This window comes from Tympanuchus pallidicinctus, unplaced genomic scaffold (genome assembly GCF_026119805.1).
Source record: "Tympanuchus pallidicinctus isolate F22 unplaced genomic scaffold, pur_lepc_1.0 scaffold22, whole genome shotgun sequence".
NCBI lineage: Eukaryota > Metazoa > Chordata > Aves > Galliformes > Phasianidae > Tympanuchus > Tympanuchus pallidicinctus.
In genome coordinates, this window is record NW_026294739.1 from 19,107,027 (window position 1) to 19,119,462 (window position 12,436).

General features: G+C 43.5%; 1 protein-coding gene across 12 annotated transcripts in view; it reads left to right on the plus strand.

The window, feature by feature from the left end:
- The first annotated feature begins 2,887 nt into the window (after nt 1-2,887).
- PHC3 (polyhomeotic homolog 3) overlaps nt 2,888-12,436 on the plus strand; it is a 32,055-nt gene continuing 22,506 nt past the window's right edge. For 3 of the 12 annotated variants that reach the window (XM_052687217.1, XM_052687220.1, XM_052687221.1), the window contains exons 1-7: nt 2,891-3,172; nt 5,603-5,753; nt 6,537-6,695; nt 8,124-8,201; nt 9,703-9,861; nt 11,067-11,165; nt 11,734-11,974. In XM_052687217.1, the coding sequence (XP_052543177.1) occupies nt 5,628-5,753; nt 6,537-6,695; nt 8,124-8,201; nt 9,703-9,861; nt 11,067-11,165; nt 11,734-11,974 (862 nt within the window). In that variant the 5' untranslated portion in view covers nt 2,891-3,172; nt 5,603-5,627. Of the gene's footprint in view, nt 3,173-5,602; nt 5,754-6,536; nt 6,696-8,123; nt 8,202-9,702; nt 9,862-11,066; nt 11,166-11,733; nt 11,975-12,436 lie in introns of all 12 variants that reach the window. The other 9 variants (XR_008207817.1, XM_052687218.1, XM_052687219.1 and 6 more) reach the window with 5 other exon arrangements.

The following is a 12,436-nucleotide window of genomic DNA, read 5'->3' on the forward strand; positions in this document are numbered from 1 at the left end:
CGGAAAGCTCCACCGTGAAAGAGAAGGGGGGAAGCACCAGCAGCCACAGGGCAGCGCGGATCTCAGCGACGGAGCCGAGGCGCTCCGCGTCAGGCGGGGCAGAAACAACACCCCCGGCCGCCCTGTCTCCCCGGCACGTGGTACGGCCCGCAGCACGCCGCGCACGGGCAGCACTGCGCCTGCGCAACGCCGCCTTGGCGCCATTAAGGCGGATGGCGGAGCGCGCTCAGGGTGGTGCTGTGAGGAGTGGCTTCTGTGGCGGCTACTTCGCGACAGCCAGGAGCGCTCAGGGAAAGGAGCTTCTCACACACGAGTAGAGATTTCCATTTCTGAAGGCTGGCTCGGTCAGCAGTAACGTCAGCGTGTGTAGTCGCTGAGAGATGCTATAAATCTATACAGTTAATAGTTGATGGGTGGTTAAACAGCAATTAGGAATAGCCTGGCCCAAAGGTGTGCTGGCCTTGGGGGTCACTGCCGAGCACCCGCCTGTGTAGGCATGAGCTCAAAGCAAATGGCTCAAAGTGCTGATACCCAGTTTTGGGGCAGCACGAGTAGAACTTTTTGAAGGGGTCACAGCGTGCTGCTTCACCTCAAGGCCAGGGAAGACGGTATCAGCATTAGGCTGTCAGTGACATACTTGGCATAGTGGAAAGCAGATAGAGAGGGAAGAAAAGGTAAACATCCTACTGCGGGTATGCCAAGTATGTGCTGATGTGCTAGTGTCAACCAAAAGGAAGGAAAATAGCCTGAAAGTGATCTCTAGAGCTCAATGAGGGCTATTGACATACCAAAACTCACTCCTGCATGTATGGAAGTGAGGCAGCAGTGTCTGCACTCCAGAGCCTAAAATCTTCAGCATCACAACACCTGTGCCCAGCAAAGAGAAAACAGCAATCAATCAGAAACTGCAGATGGAAGGAGTTTTGTAAATTGCTGTGTATAGAAATTTCTGCTTCGGGGTGTGTGGATTGCCAAACACAACTCTGCAGAGTTGAAAAAGAGGAGACCTTTGTGTGGGTTCTGGCACAGTGTGCTGATCGGAGAAGCACCTTCTAAGATCCCCATTTTGAGAGATCCAGATGAGCCCTTAAATTAGCCTTGCTCAGTACAGCTCGTTGGCACTGGCAATGCAGGGAAGAACAGAAACCAAACATCCAGGGATGGGGCAGGGGATCTGCTGAACTGGTGAGTACAGCCTCCTTAACAGCCACCTGGAGTGTAAGACTCACATGTGGATGCTGCGGTTTGCAAAAACACGTTAGCCCTCTGAGCCTGTTTATGTGACTAAAAGGTTAAAGCAGGCAGTGAGGAATATGGGGAATGGCCAGTGCAAAATTCCCTGGGCACTCAAAGGAGTAAACCCCAACAATTTATCCAAACTTGGAATCCAAGTGAGTTCAATTGCTGGAGCTTAACTGCTGCATAACCATGCCAAAAAATTCCCCTGTAAGCCCGATGTCCCCACAGGGTGGCACTCTGACCTCTTCTCTCAGGAACAGCTCAGATGGCCCTGAAGTGTCTTCCTCTAACGGGACATCCTCCGGCCCTTCAGATGGCTCAAACTTCATCTGATAGCTCATCATACTTTAGGACAGATAAGGCAAATCACTCAGACTCCATTAAGGCAGGCAATGGGATCAAAGAGAAACCCTGGTTTTGTTTGTGTTCCCATTCACCACTACAGATCTGCTAAAAGCAGTCTGCTGGACCCTATAGGATGATCCAACGGCAGTGCACCAGGTGTTAGAAACTATGATGATGACTCATAACTCCAACAGGGGAGATGTGCAAGGACTGTTAAATGTATTCTGAGCGTGGAGGAAAGGAGGATGGTGGTCCTGTGGTCCTGTCGCTGCTTCACCAGTTCAAACTTGTCTGTAATTCTTTGGGAAGTATTTGCATTTATAAGATGCTTACTGAGATTCTTTCCTTTGTACAGTACTCATCTATCCCACTCAGTTTTTTTCAATTCCCTCACATCCAATTATCCCATCTAAAGGTCTTGCTAAGCTGCTATTTGTTCCTGTTGTTACTCCTGTTGCCTTCTACACGCACAGTTACTGTTAGATACTGGGTGTCACAATCCGGCACTTCCGCACAATGCAGCAGATTTCTTCCCTGCTCTCACTGCACTGCACTCTCCATTAACACTGTGGAGCTCTAAAATGCAGAACACATTCCTTCATCACAGAAAAACGGTCCTGAATTTGTCAGGATGAGACTTATGTTAGCCTGGCACGGTACAGTGGCTGTTTGTCCCTGTGGAGGCTTTGCTCACAATACAGCTCTGCTGCTACTGCCTACAGACAGGAATTAACGACACAGCTGATCACTTATGGTCAGTTCGGAGGAAGAAGCTGCCTTCCCCATGGCCGGGAGAGACTCAGAGCAGTGAAAAAGCACCGTGAGCAGACATCTTCCTCACCCCGATCGCCCACCAGCCCTCTCAAAATAGCTCATCACCTTCAGCTTTCCTACCGCAGCTGAAGCTCGCTCTCACACGCAGCGCTACGGCAGCCTCCCCGCCTCAGCACGGCACGCTCTGACGGACGAGGCCACAAGATGGCGGCGGAGGCCATCACGTGCCCCCACGGCACCCAGTGCGCCTGCGCAGCTCCGCCCCCTGAGGGAGGCGAGAAGATGGCGGAAGCGGAGTGAGCGGCTCATCCGAGGCGAGTGTGCCGGCGGGACGTGCGGAGGAGGGGGAGCGGCAGCGGCAGCGGCAGCGGCAGGCCCGGGCCGGGCTGTGGCGGGGCGGGGCGCGTAGGCGGGGACCCGAGCCCTGACAGCGCTCGGCCGCGGGCAGGCCCGGGATGGGGGCCTCCCCCCGCCCCTCTCTCCGCCCGCCGCTGCGGGGCTGAGAGCGGCGCGGCGGGGCGGTTGTGCCGGGCGAGGCCGCGGCGTGCGGGGGACCGTGCCCGTCCCGCGGGGCTGTCCGGGGGCTTCGTCCGTGCTCTGGGGCCGGGCCGTGCTACAGGGACACGCTGCCCTGGGGAGCGTGGGCGGGGTGCCACGCAGCAAAAACCAAAAATCTTATTTTTTAGTCCGTTGAAAATAAAACCAGCCCCTTGTCGCTCCAGGTTTGGCACTCCGAGGTTTGGCCGAGGGTGGTTTGTGGTGTAGCTGAAGTGTGGAATAGAAGAGATTGTATCCCAGTGCCTCCCAGGTTCAGGTAGAATTGCTCCTAGAGATTGTGTTTATAGGGAATTGTCACTTTTCTTCTGTGTTCCATGTGGGTGGGAGTTCTAGGGAGAGGTGATGAATGAAATGAGTAAATATTTTAAACGTGAAAAAGCATACTGTTTTCCCCATAGTAACTGCAGAACGTCAACAGTGTTGGCTTTTAATGTGTTGCTTAAAGAAAGCTGAAGTTTCTCAGGTTGGAGCTGTGCCATGTGCATGCGCTGTACTGGTGGCTTCATGGTGTGCAGCAGCGGATGCTCTCTGACCTTTTTGGGGGTATTTGGTCTTCAAGTCTCAGAACAGGGAGAGAACAAAAACTTTGGAATGTTTCCATTGTGTGTGGTGCATCTTGAAGTTATGTGCTGTTTAATATGGTCACTATTTGATTATTCTAAACTTTTTTTTTGATTATTCAACTTCTAAATGCAGTTTTCTGTTGTGCTTTATATATTAGACTTGCCTTTATATGCACAGTGATTGTTCAAAGCCAGAGTTGTGCTAAAGCTCATCCCTCACCGAGGACCTTTGAGATGCAGCTGCACAGAGTGTTGTGAACAGTCCTGGCTCGTTTATCAGACTCTGTAAGCTGGGAGTTTTGCCTTTTTGATGTTTTTGAGGAGTTAATGAACAATTTCAGAAGATTGTATTTAATTCTGTCTGAGAACTGGCTACGGTTACAAATACAGCATTGTCTTGATGTACTTTTCGTTGCTGGAAAGGTAGCCTGAGAATTCCATAATGGTTTTCGTGCTTTCTGTTATAAAAGATCTTTCTGTTATAAAAGATCTGTCTGTTGAATTGTTAATGGATGCTGGGTTTTATTACTTGAAGTGTGCTTTGTCGATTTCCTTAAGCACCTGCCTTTCACTTTATGTGGGGAGAAGCTTTGAACGGTGTCAGCGCTGAGGCAGCTGAGTGTTGTTTCAGCCTACAGAGGGCAGGACGTCCCCATGCCAGGGCTGCCAGCTGCAGCTCGTTTGCCATGCTGAGGTGGGACCCGAGGGGTGCCAGTTGGTGCCTGAGGAGGACTGCATGTGCACCTGGGTGCCAGGCCACACCACTGTATGTTTTAAAATAAGACACTTTCAGGCAAAAGGTTACCAGCTTGTATGGGGTGAGCATCTGATTCAGCTACTGCAGAGAGATACGTTGCTTGTCTCAATAATAAGCTTTAAATGTGGCTAAGAGGTAAGGAAATTAAACATCCAATGTTGTTAGGCTAGTTTAAACAGTTGTGTAACTGCTGAAACAAGCTAGGCAAGTTGTAGGTGTAAATATTTTGATGTGCCTTTAATGCCCTCTGGAGGAGACAGAATTTTTTTTCAAGGCACTTTTCATCAGCATTGTGTGAAAATTCATTTGAAGTGGTTTCAAAAGTGATGTTGTTCTTGTTACGATTGAAGCAGTTAATTGCTGGAGGATGTTTTCTCTAAGTGTCTGTAAGATGTTTTTGGAGGGGCAGCTCTGTGTTCTGTTTTCAGCAGTGTGAGGTGGAACTCCCAAGCATGCTCCTGGTAGATGAAGCACCCGGTGGGCCTTTCGTTAAGCACTTGGCAGTGCTGCTTTTTTGTTTCCTAGTGCATTGCAACTCTCTAAATGATTATTTATCCGAGCTCTTCTTTGTTGTAAAAAGGAAATATTTCTCCCTGCCTGCTTCTTTTTAAGTATCCTTTAAAAAGCAATAAACTGTAACTAAGCTATTTCCTGTTAATCGTAATACTGAAAGTGGAAAATAAAGCTAAGATAAACAACCCTTATACATTGAGATATGAGATTCATTTTGGTTCTAATGAGAAAATTTTGGGGGAGAGATTGTATTCTGCAACAGAAAGCAGTTTTGTTAAGTTAGGAAAAAGTTGTCAGAGATGCTTTTAGGTATTTTTTTCTGTGACTATTGCTGTATTTTGGGAGGCATTGCTGTAGGAAATAAAAGCCTCTTTTCAGTACAGTCTCATTCTATTTCCAATTAGAGCGTGTCACCAGTGATTTTAGCCAAGGAATTGTTTTGCTAAAGGCACACAACGGGCAGCTAGTGGCTTCTGCACTGTGCTCTGGGGAAGCAGGACATGGCAGTACACCTGTGCAGTGTGCTGGAAGTCCTGTGTGTGTTCCTGAATTGCTATTGCACAGGGATCCTATTGCTCCCTGTGATGCAACTTAGAAGTTCTTCATAGAATCATAGAATGGCCTGGGTTGAAAGGGGCCACAATGATCATCTGGTTTCAACCCCCCTGCTGTGTGCAGGGTTGCCAGCCACTAGACCACATCCGTCTATAAATTCCGTCAAGTAATAGCTGACACTCTGAGTTCATCCATTTGCAAATTATCTGTTGTTCTTCCCCAGTGAGGCTTAGATTTCCTCCTTCAAAATCAGTATGTAATGGCTTTTGTTTGTGAACTGCTTCCATTTCAATTCTAGCAGGCTGGACGAACACTGCTCAGCTATGGAGAATGAGCCAAGCACGACAACATGTTCTGCATCCACAACCACCATTACTACCACCTCCACGTCCCGGACACAGCTTCCACAGATATCTGTCTACAGTGGCTCTGACAGGCATGCTGTCCAGGTACTGGGACACCAGATGTTGTTTCCTGTCCTGTACAATGCTCTCAAAATTTTGCACAATACTTTACACAAAACTAGTGCACAAAATTAACTTTCCATTCTTAATTGCCATCTTCTTTCTCAATGTCTGGCTTAATGTTTTCATGCTGTTTCATTACTGTTCACTAAATGACATCAGATCACTTAAGGATAGGACAGGGTGTACAGGCCTGTCTTCCAAATAATGAGAGAAAAATCTTACATGGAAGTTTGGTTTTATCGGTATTCCATAAAGGCAGAGATTATTAACATAAAATTTTACAAAGTAATAGTACAGTATAAAGGTTTTCACTTCACTTATGTTAACTACAGGGATCCAGAGGTCTCCTTGTGTGTGTAACTCTGCTTCTTGGATCCACTCCCATTTTATTGTTCTTTAATTAAGATCACCTGGAATTTTGTATAGCCTGTTCTGCTGGGTTTGATAATGAATCTCACAAACTATACTCATCTTCCAGAAGATGGAACACTGTGTGGGATGTGATCTGAGAGTGTAAGATGGGTACAATATCATTTGTGACACAACAATGCATTGCCCAGGCTTTATTTGTGAACCTGGGTGTATTTATAGTGACTGTGTTTGGTAACTTTGTTGAGAAAAGTGGTGATGGACCAAATTCAGTATTGTCTAATTGGTGTGGAGAGGCATTATTTGGCTTTACTTCCTCACACAGGTGAACTTCAGCATCATGTTAGCACAGTGTGTACTTTATAATTGTAATAATTACCTACTGATTCATCACAGGTTATTCAGCAGGCCTTGCATCGTCCTCCTAGCTCAGCTGCTCAGTACCTCCAGCAGATGTATGCAGCCCAGCAGCAGCATCTAATGCTGCAGACTGCTGCTTTGCAGCAGCAGCACTTAAGCAGTACCCAATTTCAGAGTCTGGCAACTGTACCACAGGTGAGAGTGAAGATTGCTGAAAAATAGTGGTTTGCTACTTTCTGGAGTAGGACTGCAATTCTAGAGCATTGTCAAACATAATAACAGGTTAAGTGCCTGAGCTTTTAATGTCTCACAATAATTCAGTGTTATATTTTAATAATTCTGTTCTTTTGAATTGTATCTTCCTCCAAACTATTTGGTGGATTTAGTCAGCCTTGTAGGTGCTCCCGTAGGCGTCCATTCCATGCTTTACTGCATACATTATAAAGCATCATGTAAATCATCAAACAGGAAAAGATATGTATATTAAAAATAGACTGCTTCAGTCTTCATCCCATGATTTTTTTTCTGAAAGTTAATGGGGAAAGCAGTGAATAGCCATGTGCTTTAGCAGAGTCTGATTCAAGTGGTGAACATCTGGTGTTTCTTGCCACTCATCTGGCTGTGTTTTAAGTAAAGGCAAAATTCAATTTTAACTCCAAGAGTGGAAATATAGGTAGTAAATGACAATGGTACATTGCATTTCTGAAGCAAAGCTTTTAATAGCCACGGAACATTGGATTAGATCTGTTCTGAAAATTCAAGCAGTGGAAGACTTCCTTTGACCTCAGCTGATCGTGGACTGACAATACTGTCTTGCAGAGATAGATGGCTGGTAATTATTTTGTGTGAGGAAGCACTAATGCAGGTAAAAACTTCAGGGATACAGCTGTTCACTGGCAGAAGTAGGATGGACTCTTCTGTCTTCTTAGCTTCTACTTACATACCTTCTCCAGTAGGTCAAGATAATATATTGATTTATTTTTTGGGATAGATTTATACATGTGCTATTATGGAGATACAGTGAAGAGGTTTAGACTGGGGAAGGCTAAGAAGTTTTGGTATGCAGTCTATTAAAGTATCTATATCTAAATCACTGTCTCTGTATTCAACTGAAGGTCAGGAATAGTGTACTGCTATAGATACTTGTTGTGTGTCCATTAACTATAATTCCAGAAGATATGAGGATGTTCCTTGCAGCATTTATAAAACTTATTTTAATTTTAGAGGCTTCTAATCATAATAAAAGTTACAACGTGAGTTTTAAAAACAACAGTTTGTAATGATGTCGTATTATAAGTTCTGAACAGCATAGGTGATGAGCTGATCTGTTGGCTCCATTGTTAGCAGTTTGATAAACTTCACCTCTGGTAGTTTTTGTTCAGGTCTTGATCTGTGAGAGTCTGCCTGAAAGCTGGGAGGAGTTCAAGGCAGTTGACACCTTGCAGATACCAGCTCCCAGTGTGGAGTTCACTGTGAAAACCAGTCCCTCTGAGCAGTGTTCCTGCTGCTAGCTCAGAGAAAGTTAGTGGTAGAGAGGAGTTTTTCTGACCGTTTATGCAATATTGTGAACATCACTTGAACACTTTTTGATTTCAGTATTTGACGCCTATTCTTGCTATCTAGGCAAGCCTGTCAGGTGGGAGGCAATGTACTTCCCCCACTGGGAGTGTCACTCAGCAGTCAAGCATGTCGCAGACCTCGGTACGTAACTGAACAAAGCCCTCCATCCATTCTCAACCCCTCTTGGTTATTCTATAACTATCTGCCAGCACAGAGAATACTTCAGTATTTAAGTTTGTGTGGTTAAATAGAGTACGACGGGATCGCCAAATAGCAGAATGATGACTGCAGTAAGTGTTGGCTGCACTTCCAGTGTCTGCCACTAAGCCTGGTGTGAGCAGTTGTTGCTGGTTGGTGTTGGAGGCTTCCCTGGTCCCAGCCCGCTCTCAAGGGGCGGCTGCGCACTCGATGGGCGCGAGTGACTGTTCAGATTGCTGCAGGAATCCCTCCCTAAGCTCTCATTTCTTGTGGATTTTTTTCACATTAGTTTCTTTGGTCGGGGCACAGCTGTAGATTGAAATCACAACAGTGTATGCCACTGATTACAGAGCACTGAATCTAATGAATCCAAGTCATTTCTCATTTATATGAAACTGGTTAAAGTGTTTGTAGCTTTCATTCCTTTACTATCATCGTTTATCATGCATCTTTTATGCACTTTAACTTACTTTGTCCATATTCTAATCATGTGCTCGGGTTTGTTGTTAGCAGCTCTGTGTTCAGTTCATGCTGCATTTCTTTAAATAACATCTTCAGATGTGTAATTTGCACAATCTCCATGTGCAGTTCTACAGCTGTCCTGAGTAGGACTTTGTTAGTCCTACAGACATCCTGCTTATTAATCATGCCCTCAAGCTGTTCATGGCTTCAGTGCATAGCTTCTGTGATGTAACTGTACAGCTTTTTTAAGCTCTCATAGCATTGCTTTGGCTTACAATTGTTAGAAGTCAAATTATTCATTTGTTAAATTTGGGAGAAAGTTTTAAAAGATGTCTGATGTTAAGCTAACAGAATAATTGGGCTTGGATTTGCAAGGAAATCTTAAAATGATCTGAAAGAGCTGGGCACTTAACTCTGTTAGATGTGTTAGGAAAACAAACCAGCTTTTGTCTGATGCCAAAAAGAAATTTTCTATGAGCCTTTAATATGAGATTATGAAGAGCTGTAGTTTCCAGTCATTTTTTGAATGTGTATGTGAGGAATCAGTCCGTGTTTGTCAGCACAAGTAGGCATCCTGGTCAAGTTTAATAACAAGCATCTCAGTAGCTGTCAGTCCAGGCAGATAACACAAGATATTTTAATAATAAAATTCAAGTGTTTTTCTTAAAAAATGACAAGCTTATGCTGTGTGTTGTCTGAATATGTATTTCTATGAGGTGTATTTTTTTCAGATTTTGTAACATCATCATTTATGTTTGTTAGTGCTTGTTATCATGTACTGCTAAATATTCCTTTTAGTTTGAGAATGAAAATGTACGGTCTTGCCAGAAACCAGTTTTTTGATGTTTGGCTCAATATGTTCTTGGTATCTTTACAGTTCAGAGCTTTCAGCTGACCCTGCCATTTTTGTCAAAGGCTTTCTGGCTTTAAATCCTAGGATGATTGAATTTCCATGACAGAAGCAATATTTTTGTTTCCTTAGATTAACCTCTCCACCTCTCCTACACCTGCACAGATAATAAGCCGTTCACAGACCTCCAACACCACCAGCAGCAGCATTACCCAGCAGACTATGCTGCTAGGGAGCACCTCTCCTACCCTGAGTGCAAGCCAGGCTCAGATGTACCTCCGAGCACAAATGGTAGGTTTTGGCTACAGTCCTTAGGCTTGATGGATGGCTTGGGCTGTTTTTTCTCCCAAAACGATGCTGTTTCTGTTCTTGTTTTGTTTCTGGGAATTGCTTTGGTATTTTTCTTCAGTTTCAGGTGGCGTTAAGAATTTAGTTACTAATATATGAATATCAAACTCTGGAACACTTCTGAAGTCAGAGAAACAAAAGGTTGCTATAGCTCAGTTCTCCATTTGAAGTCTGCTCATGTAGCCTGGTTTTATACGATTGTGAAATGGATCAAGCATAGGAAAAATAGCAACAGAATGTGCTTCTTTTCTGGCTGTGTGAGAGGGGCGTGCTGGAGTCTATCCATTTTCAGGACATGGCTTTTTATGATATGCTGGTAACATCAAGAGTTCACTTTCTTGCATTTAACTGAGATTCTCTCTAGAATTTGAGTTGAATGCGTTGCTTTGATTCTCCTTAGATCTCTCCTTTTCTTACGAAAATCGTTAGTTCTTCTCATTTCCTATCAGCGTAGCGTTTCTATTAAAGGGCAACACTGAGAAATCTGTGTAGTGTTTCTATTTTTTTCATTGAATACTATCTGTAGGCAGTCTGGTACCAACTGATCCCCACCTGCAGTGTGTGAAATTTCATAGGAATGTCCAGCGTTCTACACAAGGCCTTCCATAAGTCTTGTCTTTGTTGTACTGTGGCCAAAGAAATCAGTGACAATTAGCCCTATTGATATACTGAAATTAGTAACTTGAGGTTGGTTGATTCTTGCAGTGTAACTTTAATTAGCATAGTTAAAGTTGATAACTGTTAAATCACATTTTGTGAGATTGGAAGATATTCAAAGCTTTCTTGCTTTAATATTGTAGGAATTGGGCTACTGTTGACTTTTTTTTTGCCTTTTTTCACTCACTTGTAGAATTGGAAGGAAGATCTTTCTTAAAATTCTTATATAAAAGCTGAAAATGTGTATTTGTTCTACTTTTCTGAATCTTTAGAACGAATATTTTTACCTTATTCATTTTAAGTTATATTTACTTAACATAGCACAGCAAATAAAGTTCATCTAAAGAGAAAAAAAAAAACAAAAAGTAACTCTTAAAAGTTGTACATCATGATGTGTAACACGTGTTTCTCTTCAAAAGTACAGCACTGCTTTTCTTTAAGGTATCTTAGAAGTTTTATTCTGTTACCTGGTATTTTTTCTTGCTTAACAGCTGATTTTTACCCCTGCTACCACTGTGGCTGCTGTTCAGTCTGACATTCCTGTTGTCTCATCATCTTCCTCATCTTCCTGTCAGTCTGCAGCTACTCAGGTGAGCTTGTGTAAATTTCTTACGGTTGTGTCCAAACCAAGTGTGCCAAAACTGGGAAGTAGGGAAACTTTATGGGTAGGTTTTACTGAACTACAAAAATTAGTGATTATTCTATTTCTGTACATTTACAGTGTGCTCTCTTTTCTGTCATTGTGCATTTAGAGGTGATTGCGTTATATGTAAGATTGGGATTCTGGGTATAAAATTTCAGCTTGAGGTAATAAGGATGAGAAGTAATTATGATTAATAACTTGATGCTTTCAGCTAAACTAGTATTGTTGTTTCAAATTATACACGATCTGGAAAAACATGTGGTACAGCACAGCTCCTCACAGGATGTTAGTCACTGTCTCCTGCTGTGAAAAGCAAACATTTGTCCAATTAACTTTTGTTTTCATGAAAGATTTTCCCTTCTTTCTTAGCAGTTTCTTTTGAAGCTATTAGCAATGGATTTTGTTTGAATCCTTTTGGAAATCCAAGTAAATGACTGGTTTGAACGTTCTCTTGTTGGCTGTTTTCATCACAGATGTTTACCTGTGCTTGTCTTCATGATTTACTAATTTCTCAGGTTCAGAACTTGACGTTGCGCAGTCAGAAGTTGGGTGTATTGTCAAGTTCACAGAACGGTCCACCAAAAAGCAGCAGTCAAACTCAGTCGTTGTCTTTGTGTGCTAACAAACCTGTAACCAGCACCAAGGGCATCCAACCAGAATCCTCAGACAGCAATAGGAAAGGTGACAGCCCAGCGCCGGAGTGTCGGAGTGCCCCAGTGACACGGACATCGAGCATACATCAGTTGATGACACCAGGTAGGTTGAGAGAAACTGTAGAACTGAAGTAGTTTGGATGTTGTGGTTATGTCTGAGTCTAATGCTTTCTGCCCAGGTTCTTTTAGTGTTCTGCAGTCACAGTACAAATGCAGCATAGCAATGGCAATATACAGCTGAATCTCAGTGCAAGCATAGTTCTCATTACTGGTCACCGTGCATGCGCACTTAAGATGAAGCAGTGAAAGCATATGTGGATTGTTTTCCCCAGAGTACATTTTGTTGGTCATCTTTTATGTTGTCAGAGTGTTTTTGTTCTGTTGGTGTTTTTTGGGTTTTTTTTGTTTTTTTTTTTTTTTAGATTTCAGATAATTTTAAAAATCCATAGGTAATAGTTCCCCAGAAACTTAATTAAGCAATAAATCGAGAAAAGCATGCAGTTGGTCAGTTGTGCATTTGCAGTGCAGGCCTCATGCTTGCTTTTTAGTATTCTTACTTTGAAAG